The sequence below is a fragment of the Hemitrygon akajei genome, chromosome 16 (genome assembly GCF_048418815.1).
Source record: "Hemitrygon akajei chromosome 16, sHemAka1.3, whole genome shotgun sequence".
Classification (NCBI taxonomy): domain Eukaryota; kingdom Metazoa; phylum Chordata; class Chondrichthyes; order Myliobatiformes; family Dasyatidae; genus Hemitrygon; species Hemitrygon akajei.
This window is the reverse complement of record NC_133139.1, coordinates 65,861,654-65,877,671: the sequence shown is the minus strand read 5'-3', so window position 1 is coordinate 65,877,671 and position 16,018 is coordinate 65,861,654. Positions and strand designations below refer to the sequence as shown.

The 16,018-nt window shown below is 44.4% G+C and overlaps 1 protein-coding gene across 1 annotated transcript in view; it reads right to left on the bottom strand.

Moving 5' to 3' along the window:
• LOC140740136 (adhesion G protein-coupled receptor E3-like) overlaps window positions 1–16,018 on the bottom strand; it is a 93,538-nt gene that overhangs the window by 13,515 nt on the left and 64,005 nt on the right. Inside the window, exons 9-15 of the mRNA XM_073069072.1 lie at window positions 14,306–14,480; window positions 12,426–12,545; window positions 8,318–8,505; window positions 7,136–7,330; window positions 5,471–5,665; window positions 3,765–4,000; window positions 2,215–2,281 (exon numbers count right to left, since the gene is read on the bottom strand). Of these exons, the coding sequence (XP_072925173.1) occupies window positions 2,215–2,281; window positions 3,765–4,000; window positions 5,471–5,665; window positions 7,136–7,330; window positions 8,318–8,505; window positions 12,426–12,545; window positions 14,306–14,480 (1,176 nt within the window). The remainder of the gene's footprint in view (window positions 1–2,214; window positions 2,282–3,764; window positions 4,001–5,470; window positions 5,666–7,135; window positions 7,331–8,317; window positions 8,506–12,425; window positions 12,546–14,305; window positions 14,481–16,018) is intronic.

Sequence of the window (16,018 nt, the reverse complement as noted above, 5' to 3'; positions counted from 1 at the left end):
TTGCTTTATCTAAAATTCTCTTTGTCCCCCATGTCTCCCCCTCAAACTCTCCACTCATACACTTTAGAAAACCAACATTCCTCCAGTTGTGACTCAGGGATGCAATTTCCCACAGGATGTGGATGCATTGGGATGACTGGGAAACCCAGGAGAGGAATTAATGGGAATTGTTCACCCTTCACCACTAAGATGAGTCAGTGGGATCTGTGGGCTGGGAACTTCAGGCCAGAAGGTTGGGAAGCAGGACCCCAGTTTCTCTGCTTTCTTCTATCCGGCCCTGAATCAATGACCTGGTGCCCCTCAACCTGCCTATTCCTCCTCACTGCCCTTCTTAATTATGCCGACAGACACAACTAAACACAAGGCCTAGGCCCACCCCTACTCAGTGTTAAATAAAAAGACAATGAAGATGGTGGAAAGAGATACCACACTTTAACATAGTTTAACAACAGGAACTTGCTTTTAGATCAAAATCTCCCATCATCTCCAAAGTGTGAAGCATTTGACGAACTGTCCCAACACTTGGGGTAAAGTGGTATCTAATCTGCAAATGTGCCGATGTCTCAAAGGGATGAAAGCAACCATGAAGATCCCGTTATCACTGGGCCCAGTGCACACACGGCTCAGAGTGGGTCTGGGGGTGGGGGTGAAAATGATGGAGGAAACTACCTAGGATGATTCTAAGATAGGTGGCATTGTGGATAATGAAGTAGGTTTTCAAAGCTTGCAGAGAAATTTAGGCCAGTTAGAAGAGTGGGCTGAAAGATGGCAGATGGAGTTTAATGCTGATAAGTGTGAGGTGCTACATTTTGGTAGGAATAATCCAAACAGGACATACATGGTAAATGGTAGGGCATTGAAGAATGCAGTAGAAAAGAGTGATCTAGGAATAATGGTGCATAGTTCCCCAAAGGTGGAATCTCATGTGGCTAGGGTGGTGAAGAAAGCTTTTGGTATGCTGGCCTTTTTAAATCAGAGCATTGAGTATAGGAGTTGGGATGTAATATTAAAATTGTACAAGGCATTGGTAAGGCCGAATTTGGAGTATTGTGTACAGTTCTTGTCACCAAATTATAGGAAAGATGTCAACAAAATAGAGAGAGAACAGAAAAGATTTACTAGAATGTTACCTGGGTTTCAGCACCTAAGTTACAGAGAAAAGTTGAACAAGTTAGGTCTTTGTTCTTTGGAGCGTAGAAGGTTGAGGGAGGACTTGATTCAGGTATTTAAAATTATGAGGGGGATAGATAGAGTTGACGTGGATAGGCTTTTTCCATTGAGAGTAGGAGAGATTCAAACAAGAGGACACGAGTTGAGAGTTAGGGGGCAGAAGTTTAGGGGTAACACGAGGGGGAATTTCTTTACTTAGAGAGTGGTAGCTGTGTGGAACGAGCTTCCAGTAGAAGTGGTAGAGGCAGGTTCGGTATTGTCATTTAAAGTAAAATTGGATAGGTATATGGACAGGAAAGGAATGGAGGGTTATGGGCTGAGTGTGGGTCAGTGGGACTAGGTGAGAGTAAGCGTTCCACATGGACCAGAAGGGCCAAGATGGCCTGCTTCCGTGCTGTAATTGTTATATGATTATATGGTTATATGTGTAGGCTGGGTGCACCCTTTGCATTGGTCAGTGGCTGGAGTACTGGATAACACAGGGCTGGGGTTAATGGGGTCAGGGGCTCAGGGTTAGGAGTGAAAACAACAGATCAGAGGTCAAAGGCTAACCCCTAGGTCAGAGGTGCAATTCACACACACACACACACACACACACACACACACACACACACACACACACACACACACACACACCTGAGGGCCAGGTTCACTGATATTTCTTCAGTTATCAAATGTGCTGACCACGCTGAGTGTCAGACACATTAACATTGAGAGGACACGATGCTTCTCACAGTCCATGAGTGATTCGTGAGGGGTTGCTACACTGGACACAGCCCCACAGCAGAGGCACCACCCTTGACTGTGGTCCTTCCCCACTGAGCTTTTGCAGTGTCTGCACCGAGCTTCAGTGCATCCCCCAAGCTCGTCCTTCTCAACCCTGGGCACCGAGAGACTCCAGAGCACAGTGATATCTGGTGTCTGTGAACCCTGGGCATAGAGACACACCATGTAGACACACACAGGGGCCTGAAAGTGAAGCACACAACAAGAGAGAACCCTGGTCTGGAATGGTTGGTGTGTAGAGAGAAACAGGAAGCTTACCAGAATCACAAAACAGACCGGACCCTGGAAACTCCAGTTAAACCCCAACTCGTGCTTCAGCCAACAGCTGTGAAAATGGAAGAGTTTTGTCACTGGGTGGCAGTCAGTTTGTGAAATACATTGAGAATGTCAGCTGATCTACAGTGCAGGAGAGCAGCAGGCAATCTCTGCATGGCAAGATCCCAAAAAAGAGCAGTGCGTTGATGACCAATCATGCCATTGGTTAAAGGATGTTGGCCTGAATGTGAAGGAAAATGGCCTGTGCTCTTCTTTGATATAGTTTTGTTTGATAAGTTCTGTCCATCTGAAACTGCAGACAGGACTTGGCTCTGATTGCTCCTCCAGTGACAGCACAAGTGACAATGTGACTCCCCCTCAGCTCTAAACTGGAACCCAACCTCCGTCCAGAGTTGGGCATCTGCCATAAAATTGGGAGGGCAGAGCCACTTGAGAGGGATGGGGAGGGTCAGTACCCCGTCTCCCTCTCTGCCCCACCTGCAGAGACTAGGGTTGATAGTAACCAGGTCTCACAGCATCAGGCAGCTGGTGTTTCAACAGAAGCTTTGTTTGCCTCTCTCATTGTGGTCAATCCCAGAAGAAGATGAGGGAATTAGACGACTGTCTCCGCAATGTTCTGTGATGCTGTGATATCAGTCAGACTCACTTCTGCAGGTCCTTGGATGGAGGTCAGTGGGATATCAGGTCACTGCAAACTCTCCCCTGTGATCACAGGTCAACAGGCTGCAGAAGTGGGTGTTGGATCAGGGTTTAAAGAGCTGTGAACCTAGACTAGGGAAATGGGTTCCAGTCACGGTTGATTGGTAGACTTCTGTTGCCCCTGTGCCTTCTGAGGATTCTCCTCTGGCCCATGGCCAATCTCAGACCTCTCAGTGGTACAGTAGCTGAGATCAGTTGGGACAGGATCTGTCAGCGGTTGAAGCCAAACCCTCCCCAGTCCCTGCCATCATCATAGACAATACCCACAATAACCCTCACAAGTCTTTTCGTTTTTACAAGTTTCATGACAGCTGCCTACACCTCTCCATGCAATCACCACATGGGGAATATTTAATACAAAATTATCAAGGTTTCAGATGAAGCATAGCGGGTGAATTGTATGCTTTGTTCTCAGAGCTGGTACAGGACTCAGCTCACGTCCTGTGTGAGGGCAATGGTGCAGCCAATTGCGCCGCTGCCTCCAGGACCCGGGACAATCCTGACCTCAGTTGTTGTCCAAGTGGAGTTTGCATGTTCTCTCCATCACCACCTCAGGATTTCTCCGAGAGCTCCGGTTTGAACCCACATCCCAACAGTGTGTTATTGACAGTAAATTGCCCCTTGTTGTGGGTGGGTGGAGAAAGCATCAAAGGGGAGTTTATGGCAATTTATGGGAGGATAAGATTCAGGGGTAGAGGGAGATAGGGAGAGGGGCAATGGGACTGATGGGCTAAATCCACAGGAAACCAGCATGGACCAGATGGAAGGAAAGGCTCTTTCTGCATCAGTCGGTTGTATCCCTCTATCACATTCCCTTATCATTTAATACTCACATGGTCTCTGTTCCATAGCCTCCGTGATTTATTGCCGCTGAGATAATGACTATCACAGCAGGAACAGCATAAGCAGAAACGTACAGGTATCTTGGTTTGATGATATGTCTGCGAGTGTAATTGGTGACTGTCAGGTGACTGGATGTGATGAAAAGCTGCAAACTGTCCAGGAACATCCAGACGAAGACAACAAGGAAGAGGTAATGCAGACACCCGGCAATCAGGGCGCACAGAACCTAAAGAAAGAGGCAACACAGTGGATAGTGAGCAGCTCGGGGCAAAAGCAGAGGGCAGTCAGAGACAGGGACGCAGGCAGGAACATGCAGAGACACACAGACGGTTATAGACAAGTGGAAAGAAACAGAGAGAGATAACCACAGCTAAAGATATTCACACAGACACAGTGAAAAACACAGAGTCAGAAATGGACTGACCTTGGAACTGGAATACAGAGCGAAACACAACGTTTTCCAGCTCCCCCTTACGTCTTCTCTTCTCCTCACCTGCCCATCACTTCCCTCTAGTTCCCATCCTTCCACTTCCCCCAAGCTCCATGATCCTGTTCGATCAGATTCCTTTTCCTTCTGCCCTTTAACATTTTCACCTATCACCTCCCAGCTGCTGTATTCGTACCTGACACTCCCCACCACCCACACTCCTTCCCCGTCACCTCATCTCACCTATCACCTCCCAGCTGCTGTATTCGTACCCCACACTCCCCAGCACCCACACTCCTTCCCCGTCACCTCATCTCACCTATCACCTCCCAGCTGCTGTATTCCTTCCCCCTCCTCTCCCTCTGATTCTGACTTCTGCCCCCTTCCTTTCCAATCCTGATGAAGGGTCTCAGCCTGAAATCTCAACTGTTTATTCCCTCCATAGATGCTGCCTGACCCGCTGAGTTTCTCCAGTGTTTTGTGTGTGTAACTCAGAGATACTAACACAGAGACACTGAAATAAACCAGTACACCAACACATGTACACAATGGAAGAGATAATGTGCAAACATATAAAGAACACGGTGGTGATACACACCAAAGATTTATTAATGAGTAGTAATTCAGTGATACAATTAGAATAATACACAAAGGAGATGGAGGAACTCCAAGGGTCAGTAGGTATCTATGAAGGGACATGGACATTAGACATTTCACATTGCCTGACCTCCTCTGTTCCTCCAGCTCCTTTGTGATTTGCTCCAGGTTTCCAGTGTTTACAAACTCTTGTGAGTCCATAAACTTAGAACAACTTTGGTACTTTTTACAAAATATCTTGTTGCAGCTCCAGATCTGCAAAGTGTGCTGATGTCACTCATTCTCCAGTGACCGGGAAACTCAGTGACACGGTTAATCCACTGCACCCCAGGGTGAATGTGAATGGGGAGGTTTGGAGTGTCCCATGAGGTCATTGGGCAGGAGGGCAGAGGGAGGGAAAGGGCAACGTTCTGTGGTGACAAGACCGTGGGGAAGGGGAGGGTCTCCAATGCTCGGAGGCTTTGGCCACTATTGCAATGAGGATCTGATTAAAGGGAAGGCACACTGGTCATGATGAGTCAACGGAAGGAGAGGACACCAGAGGAGAGTGGTGGGAGAGCATGGACTGAGATCCCACCACTCCCACATTAAGTCTTGCTTTGCTGCAGAATTTGACTAACTGCACATTCAGAAGACATCTGAGAATTAGAGGTGGTAATTTGGATTTCTTACCGGCTGTTTAATCCGTATTCCGATCAGAAAGATGAACTGTGCCAGGAAGAGGGTGATACTTAGGTGCTTGTGGAGATTGGTGTTAGCATTCTGGATGGATTTGCAGTTGACAAATACGGCGATGGAGGCAGCAAGGCAGAGCAGGGAGATGATGAGGCCCATGTAGGTGATCACCTCCCAGTGCCTGTCGTCAATCTGCAAGCACAAAGTGGGGAACCACGCTCAGTAATCGGCTGTGATAGAGTCTCCAGGGACAGCATTAGACAGAGTTACTGCAAGTTCACACTCATGGGATGTCCAGCCCCTACAGTCCTGTGTCAGTGATTCTGTTCCACACATGGCTCCTCCATCTTCTCTTTATACAACCCATCAATACACCCCTCCACCACTTATCACTAGATCCTGACAATCTAGGATCTCCGATTCTGATCCCTTAATCTCTAAGCTTAAAGCAAGATTCGCTTAATTTGTCATATGTAAACATCAGTACATATTGTGAAATGTGTTATTTTATGTTGATAAACAACCCAGACCGAGGATCGTGCTGGGAGCAGCTGACAAATGCTGCCACTCTTCCAGCACTAATTTAGCATGTCCACAACTCACTAACCCGAACCCAAACGTATGTCATCGGAACGTGGGAGGTAATCGTAGCACCTGGAGGCAACTCTCGCGGTCACGGTGAGAAAGTACAAACCCCTTACAGGCAGTGGTGGGAATCAAACCATAACTGGTGATCACTGGTGGTACAAAGCGATTGTGCTCACCACTACACTACCGTGTTGCCCACATCTGATACCGTACTGTATCCCTGGCACAACTAATAAAGGCAGGAAGGCTACAGTGCCACCCATAACTAATACCGTACCATAACCTTGGCACGTCTAACAAAGGTAGGAGCAATAATTGATCTGCTGGAGGAACTCAGCGGGTCAGGCAGCATCGGTGGTCCTTGAATTATCTGTAATAAGGGTAGGAATTACAGCATGGATGGTGAGGACCTGGTGTGTGGAGGAACAGTGTGTACAAGTCAATGTATTCCCAAAGGTGGAAATAAAGGTCGCTAAGGCAGTAAAGAAAGCATGGGTTAATTCCCAGCATTAGTCAAGGAATAAAATATAAGTACAGTACAGACAGGAAATGGTAAAACTTTAAGCAACATTGTGTAGACCACAGCTAGAGTGCTGCTGAGTGAGCTTCTGGACTTGTTCTCTGAAACTGAGGCTACGTAATTTCCTGAGAAATGGTGACAGAGCGACTCCTCCTCTTACAAGCCCCTTACCAACATTTGGCAGTTATCCTGTCTTCCTCCGCACTTGGGAAACTGTCATGAAATGTCGAAATGCAGTCGCAGAGGTTGAGCGGGTGGGGTAAGGAATTTGAAGGGATTTGTGGAAGGATTATTTTCACCCATTGGGACACACTGCCTTGAGGGGGTGGCAGAGGCAGGTGCATCACCAAATTTCAGCGACATCTAGACGAGGATTTGTATCACCAGTATATAGAAAGCTACCGAACAAATTTTAATGTAGGTGACCCTTGACGATCAGCATGGAGAATGTGGGCTGAAGGGTCTGTTTCTGTGTTTGTGTCTCTCTCACTCTGACTCTCTTCATTCACCCCTTTTCATCTGACTACAGATTTTTCTATTGAATGATTTCTTACCTCAATCTGAACTGGAGCCATTAAAACAGCAAAGCTTGTCAGATGGTTACACTGGCAGATTACATGGGTCTGATTGGAATGGATCCGTTCACAACCATCAGATAACCAGACACTTCTCTCTTTGGTATTACTCCAATAGACACATTCTGGCTCTTCGCCATCTTCCTTTTCCTGTAATTCCGTTTCCCGTAATTCCTTTTCCAATAATTTGGGACAAATTATTTTAACAATTATCGAAAGCATTCTAATAACAGGTTAAATATTCATACATCCCAAAGTAGTACAAAGGCCGAAGTTGTTAGGTACACCCCAATCCCATAGATACAGCAAACAGAATGATCTCCTGTAGGTGGGAAACAAGTCACAGAACTGCATTTAAACAAAAGAGGGAATATCATTCTAACCAATCCCATGACCCTGTTCCATCAAACAGCCACGGGGCAGGAGACACTGGTTAGAAACAGAGCGAAGCTCCATGTACATTATCCCATGATTTCGACTTGGGGAGGGGGAGACAAGGTAAATGGAAAATGAAACTCCCAGAATATCCCATCAAAATTGTGAAGTGCAGGTAATAAAATTAGAAAAGATTACCTTTATTTACCACATGAACTTCAAACCTTTGAAACATACAGTGAAATAAGTGCATCATTTGTATCAAAAACCAACACAGTCTTTGATAAAACCCATGTGGTCACAAAGAGAAAGAACAAGCTACTTATAGATACTGGTGGGAATTGAACCCCTGTCTTATTGCTGGCACTGTAAAGTGTTATGTCAACCACTCTGCTACTGTGCAAACTTGATGGCTGAATGGGTAATTACAATGCAGTAATGGGTATTTTCCTTTCAATGAAATGGTGGTTGTACTTTGTAACCAGTTACTCAATGACCTGAGAAATGACAGCAAGGGACTCCTCCTTTGATGTGTCTCACCACCAGTCTCTAAACATGCCCCCATCTCTCTCAGGTGAGGGATCTCCACTTCCTTTATCAGGCCCCATTGTACTGTCCCTGAGTAATGGTGACTGGAACGGTCACCATAAACTGACCTGAAATGGCCCAAACCCAGTTTCCATGGAAATGTTATACCTAAACCCAGGATCTGTGCCTGTTCAGCCTCCCATTTTTAGCAGGAAGTTCATTTTTAATTGGGGATCATCACAGATCGTATCTACAAACCTGGTTGAGTTTCAGAGTCAAATTGAACTTTTCCTTCAGATTAGAGCTGATGGCCTTGTTGCTGATGGTGGCGGCTATCACCTTGGAGTTTAATGACACATTGTTCTGAGATGGACGGCTGCCTTTAATCTCTTGGTTCAGCAGGGATTCCAAGTCTTTGAATACAATTAAGGAAAAGGCCTGAAACTCTGTGGAGATAATAGATCAGCCTTTGGTGAATGTGGAGAGACATCACAGAAACACTCCAGCAGCTGGATATAAAGGCAGGTCAACACAAAACATGTCCATTGCAGTAGCACTTTGTAAGTCTTTTGAGTATTAAAATCAGCTGTCAATGGGGATGGACAAGGAGACCATCATGTGGGTTGCCCTATCGTGGAAAGTTAATTTGTGTTGATTAAGCTACACTCTTCCGGATAAATGGGAGTCTATCACATTCCTAACCTGTGTCTTGTGGATGATTCAAAATCTGGAGGTCCACAGAAAATGGTGCGTTTCTGGGAAAGATAAGACCATAAGACAAAGGTGCAGAATTAGGCCAATTTGTTGTATAGTCAAGATAGTTATGGGAGTCAGACCTTTTCCCACCCTGCCCACTGCAAGAATGCCATTCCCTATTCCCAGTTCCTCCGTCTCTGCCGCATCTGCTTCCAGAATGAGGCTTTCCATTCCAGGACTTCTCAAATGTTCTCTTTCTTTCAGGATCGTGGTTTCCCTTCTGCTGTCATCAAAGATGCCCTCACCCGCATCTCCTCCACTTCCCACACTTCAGCCCTTAACCCATCCTCCCGTCACCACAACAGGGACAGGGTTCCCCTTGTCCTCACCTACCACTCCACCAGCCTCTGGATCCAACACATTATCCTCCGCAACTTCCGCCACCTTCAACAGGACCCCACCACCAAGCACATCTGTCCCTCCCTACCCCTCTCAGCTTTTTGCAGGGATCATTCCCTCTGCAACTACCTGATCCACACGTCCCTCCCCATAGAACTCCCACCTGGCACTTATTCCTGCAAGCGCAAATGCTACACCTGTCCCCACACCTCCCCCCTTACCACCATTCCGGGCCCCAGACAGTCCTTCCAAGTGAGGCAACACTTCACCTGCGAGTCTGCTGGAGTCATCTATTGCATCCGGTGCTCCCGGTGCGGCCTCCTCTACATCGGCGAGACCAGACACAGATTGGGGGACCACTTCGTCAAGCACCTACGCTCCATCTGTCACAATAGACAGGACCTCCCGGTTGCCACCCACTTCAAATCTGCCTCTCATTCCCATCTAAATATGTCCATACATGGCCTCCTCTACTGCCATGATGAGGCCAAACTCAGGTTGGAGGAGCAACACCTCATCTACCGTCTGGGTAGACTCCAGCCTGGTGGTATGAACACTGAATTCTCCAATTTCCGGTAATTCCCTCCCCCTCCATCTATCCCAGGTCCCTCTCTGCCTCTCTGCCCTTTCAACTTTCTGCTTCTTTATCTCTACAGTTCTTTCATGCTTATCCCCTCCCCCTCCCCCCTTTATCGTTCCTCTGATTGGTTTTCCACCTGGTGCCTCTAGGCCCTACCCCCTCCCCATCTCTATTACTGGGCTTCGGCCCACTCTTCCCCCCCATTCATGATGAAGGGTCTCAGCCCGAAACGTTGGCTACTCTTTTCTCATGGATGCTGCCTGACCTGCTGAGTTCTACCAGCGTTGTGTACGTATTCTTTGATCCACAGCATCTGCAGTTGTATTTTTGTGGGTTTCTTTCCTTGCAAAAGGCTTCTAGTTCTGTGAGATTCTTAGGCCATTTTACATACACTGTTCTTTTGACGTCTATCCACAGATTTTCGATGATGTTTAGGTCGGGGGAGCATGATGGTTATGACAAAACCTTCAGCTTGCACCTCTTGAGGTAGTCCATTGTGGATTTTGAGGTGTGTTTAGGATCATTATGCGGTTGTAGAATCCATCCTCTTTTTACAGACGGTGTGATATTTGCTGGTTTTTAATTGAATTCATTCTTCCCTCTACCAGTGAAATCCTCCCCGTGCCACTGGCTGCAGCACAAGCCCAAAGCATGATCGATCCACCCCCGTGTTTAACAGTTGGAGAGGTGTTCTTTTCATGAAATTCTGCATCCTTTTTTCTCCAAACATACCTTTGTTCATTGCGGCCAAAAAGTTCTACTTTAACTTCATCAGTCCACAGGACTTATTTCCAAAATGCATCAGGCTTGTTTAGATGTTCCTTTGCAAACTTCTGACACTGAATTTTGAGGGGTGAGGACACAGGGAAGGTTTCCTTCTGATGACTCTTCCATGAAGGTCATACTTGTACAGGTGTCACTGCTCAGTAATACAGTGTACCACCACTCAAGATTCTGCTAAATCTTCCTGAAGGTCTTTTGCTGTCAAACGGGGGTTTTGATTTGACTTTCTAGCAATTCTCCGAGCAGTTCTTTCAGAAAGTTTTCTTGGTCTTCCAGACCTCAACTTGACCTCCACTGCTCCTGTTAACTACCATTTCTTAATTACATTACGAATTGAGAAAACAGCTACCTGAAAACTCTTTGCTATCTTTTTATAGACTTCTCCTGCTTTGTGGGCATCATTTATTTTAATTTTCAGAGTGCTAGGCTGCTGCTTAGAGGAGCCCATGGCTGCTGAATGTTGGGACGAGGTTTGAGGAGTCAGGGTATTTATAAAGCTTTGAAATTTGCCTCATCTGGCCTTTCCTAATGATGACTGTGAACAACCCTAACAAGCTAATTAAGGTCTGAGACCTAGGTAAAAGTTATCTGAGAGCTCAAATCTTTTGAGGTGCCCAAACTTTTGAAGGGTGCTCCTTTCCTTTTTATCACTCCAAAAATTAATACAAAACAAAGATAATACACTAATCTTGATTAAAATGTTGAAAATTAACTTTATGCCTTTAGGAGATCAGTTCATCTTCTACTCACTTCTATTCACAGTAACAGAAATTTTGACCGGGGTGCCCAAACTTTTGCATTCCACTGTATCTCACTCCTGTACACCTCTTCATCTTCATCTGAAATTCTGTCAATAATAGTTGTGTTGTCAGCAAATTTATAGATAGAATTTGAGCTGTGCCTAGCCACACAGTCATGGGTGTAGAGAGCGTAGAGCAGTGGGTAAGCACGCATCCCTGAGGTGCACCAGTCTTGATTATCAGCAAGGAGGAGGTTATTTCCAATCTGCACTGACTGTGGTCTCCCAATGAGGAAGTCAAGGATCCAGTTGCAGAGAGAGGTACAAAAGCCCAGGTTTTGGAGACTGTTGATCAGAATTAAAGGTATGATTGTGTTGAACGCTGAGCTGGGATCAATAAACAGCAGCCTGACGTAAGTGTTGCTGTTATTCAGGTGATCCAAGGCCGATTGGAGAGCCAGTGAGATTGCATCCTATTGTCTGTGGCAAATTAATTCAACAGATTCTCCACCCTCTGGCTAAATATATTCCTCCTAATCTCCATTCTGAAGGGATGTCCTTCTATTCTGAGGCTGTGCTCTGTGTGCAAGACACTCCCACAACAGAAAGCATCCTCTCCACATCCACACTTTCTAGGCCTTTGAATATTCGATATGTTTCAGTGAGATCTGCTCTCAGTCTTCTAAATTTCAGTGAATACAGGCCCAGGGCTATCAAACTGCCTCATATGTTAACCCTTTCATTCCCACATTCATTTTATTGAATCTCATGTTGACCTACTCCATGATCAGATGAGCAGATATCTTGAATTTAGCAAATATCTGTCAGTCTGCATACTGAATTGTCTTAGATTAATACAGAGTTTTATACCATAAATTTGATCTTAATGTTGATTACACATAGATTAAAATCAATGGCCAAACACTGCTCATTCTAAACGACGTTTGATTTCTACTCAAGGCAGAATTGTCTTCACCGAGGTTTACACAATAAGATCAAACACAGCAGCATATTTTGATGTAGTGGAACACAGACTGATCCCACAGAGTAATAGTTCAGTCAACAACCTGGACAAGGTAGAACATCCCCTGTGAATGAGTCTGTAAATCACTGGCCAAACTCATTCTTATACCGTGTACACAAGCATGGGAAAGAGACAGAAAACTTACCAGTGTTATTTTCTCCAGCAATGGTTTTCCAGTTCATCTCAAAGGAATTATTCTGAGTTTCCAATTTCACCAGTTGGTCTCCACTTGCATTGTTCCTTTCAGGCACCTTGACCGTAAGAACTATGAGGAAAGTTAAAATAAGGTGAAGCATTCAGAGGCAAAAGGGATGTCCTCATTTTTTTTTCTTCCCTCTCTCCCTCTCTACCTCTACCTCTATGAACAATAATTCTCTGCAAGGTCTTGTTCAGGCTTTCTGAGAATCCCATCTGATGGATACAATTTGGGCTTTCTTAGGCTGAGTTAGCTTATTGGAGTAAGAAAGCAATTAGACTCAAGTTCCCACAGAACTGAGAGAAAATACTCATGCATGTTCTTCACCCTCTGGGGGCACTGATCAAAAGCAGGTAAAATGATAAATTCTGGCTCAAATATGTTAGTTCACCAGGTCTAATATCTTACCAACACTTCTTATCCTTGGCACAGACAGTGATCTTGACTCCTTACCAGAGATAGTGAGGATTCCTGTTCCCATATCACAAGCACAGAATCTACACTGAAGTTTCATGATTTTAGTCTTTTTCTCAACATCAAAACATCCTTCTAGATGTTATTTTTGATGTATGGTGGAACCTCTATAAAGGATAATTGAACTACCTTGTATTTGGTTACCATGCTTAGAGGGAGCGAAGAGAAGATAGAGCAGGAAGATGCAGTCGATAAGGAACATCAGATCCATTGACACACCAGAGAATGTGGCATTGTTCTTCTTTAGCAGTGAAGGGTGAGGCATAATTTGATAAAAATCTTCAGAATTGGCAATGGTTTGGGCAGAGTTAATGAAGAGAATGGTCTTCCATTGAAGAAGGGTGGAGAACCAAAAGCCAGAGATTTAAAGGTTATTGATTATTGTTGAACCAGGGGTGCCAGGAGAGACAGCCTTTCCACACAGTGAGTGGTCTCAGAACCCACTGCATGGATGGGAAGTGGAACTGTTTCATCATGAGCTTTCAAATAGGAGAACACATGGAGTGTTGGAGAGAAAATAATTATATGGCTATCAAGAAACAGGGGATGAGCAGACTGTAATGTCCCTGGGTTCAATGGGTAGAATGGCCTTCTGCACAACGTTTCTATGATACTACACTGTGGGTGAATACTTTGGAGTAGTTTGTTTGCAGACAGTGAGGTCACAAGTAAATTAAATAGCTCATTATATAATGTGAATGAGGGTTTGTGGATAATCTTGTCCGGGACCTTTGGTAGAATTCTCCTGGTCTTCTATGATATAGTGTCCTGTATTCTCACCAACTGAGCAAATGACAGAATGTCCCATACAAAATGAGGCACCTTTGACAGGGTGGCACCCTCTCAGATCTGCACTGGATGGGAGCCTGGACATTGTGAGCAACAGGCAGCAGTGAGGGTGAGGGTAACATGTGCAACACATGAGAGTGGACACTCACAATCAGTGATGTGGCATCTTTCAGCACAGCCTTCCAAAGCAAATCAGAAATAAAAGCTGGAAATGTTGGTAAATTCAGCAGGTCAGGCAGAAACATTAGAATGAAAAATGGTTAACCTCTTCAGCATGAAACATTAACTATTTATCTTTCCAGAAATGCAGCCTGAACTACCGACTACTTCGAGCATTTTTCTTTCTTCCACATTTCCTCTAGCTTGGTTGATTTTTAAGCGTTCGAAATATTAAACAAAGGTTTCTATCAAGAGCCAACATGTAATCATTTTCAAAACCAGCTAATTATTGAGAAAGTAATCACCACATTTCCTTTCCTTAACTTGAAACTAGTTTTGCAGACCCAATAACTAGCTTTGAGGACCTTTGCCCCAGTGGTCAATGTTTTCAGTGTCCAATACTTTACCAAAAGAGTTTGTTTCTATGGTCTCTGCCTTTGAACTGGGTAGTTTCAGGGCAATCGCCATTGCCATGTTCTCCAAGAGGTCCACTGTGGCCGTTGCCATCTCCAGCCTTTGAGTGGTCTGCATGCTATCCAGCCGCGAACTATTAAGAACATCGTTTACAAATGCTGTTATATCCTAGAGATGAAAATGAACACCTCATCAATTGAGAACCAAAATACTACAGATGTTGAATGTCTGGGAAAAAAATGGAACATGCTGGTTTTCTAATGAAGGATCATTGAGCAAGAACATTAATCCTGTTTCCCTCTCCACAAATGCTGGCTGACCTGCAGAGTCCAGCAATTTCCATTTGCTCTTCCCCCAGTTCTGTGGAAGGGTGACTGACACAAAATGTTGACTGGTTTCTCTTTCCATCGATACTGCCAGACTGGCTGAGTTTATCCAGCTTTTTTTAAACTTTGCTAGGGGCTAGCGGTGGAAAGAGTGAGAAGCTTCACGCCCCTGGGTGTCGACATCTTAGAGATTCTATTCTGGGCCCAACACATTAATGTGATCATGAAGGCACATTGGTAGCTATGCTTCATCAGGAGTTTGAGAGATTTGCTATGACACCAAACCTTCCAGCAGTTATATGCAATGAATTCTGCCAGATTCCAGTACTGCGTGGAATTGAGGCTCTAAAAACAGGATTGAACGAGACTGAAAAGGGTTGTCCACTCTGCCAGACCTATCATGGGTACAACCCTTCCCACCATTGAGGACATCTTCAAAAGGTAGTGCCTGAAGAATGCAGCATCCATCACTCAGGACCATCACCACCAGGACAAGCTCTCTTCTCATAACTACCATCAAGGAGATAGAGAAGCCTAAAGATGCACACTCAGCATTTCAGGAACAGCTTCTTTCACCACCATCAGATTTCTGAATGGTCCATGATCCTCACTATTCCACTTTTGCACTATTTGTTTATAATAATTTAAAAGTTCAAAGTACATTTAATATCAAAGAATATATAATATATACAACCTTAAAATTAATTTCCTTACAGGTAGCCACAAAACAAAGAAATCCAATAGAGCCCATTAAAAATGAAGACTGTCAAATTATTATAATAATTAGTTATGTTTTGTACTGTATAACTCCTCAAAACAACAGATTTCATGACATGTCAGTGATTCTGTGATTCTCAACACTGAACTGACTCCACATCCAAAAGAATCTCTTTCAAGGACCCTACTACTCAGTATTATTTATTTACATTTTTCATTATTTACATAATTTATTCTCTTTAACATGTTGGTAATTTGTCACACTTTGGTATTTGTGGTTCTTAATAACTTCTATTGTATTTCTTTATTTTCCAGTGATTGTTTTCAAGGAAATGAATCTCAGTGTTGTATATGGTGATGTATATGTTCTTTGATAATAAACTTACTTTGAAAATTGGCAGTTCTATTAGTTTTCCATGACTGTTTATTTTCTTGGGGCTATTGAAAGTTCACTTCTTTATGGAAAGATTTGTATCCCTTCCTGTTTTTATTCCTACTGCACTAATTGTTGAATCTTTCTCCACCTACATTCTTTTTCACTCTCATTTCTATTACAACTCCCCTTTCCTCTCCCTTCACTTCACATCTTTGATTTCCTCTTTTTCTCCATCGTCTTCTGTTCCCTTGCTCCCACTTTCTCAACCCTTTCTCTTTTTCTACCTG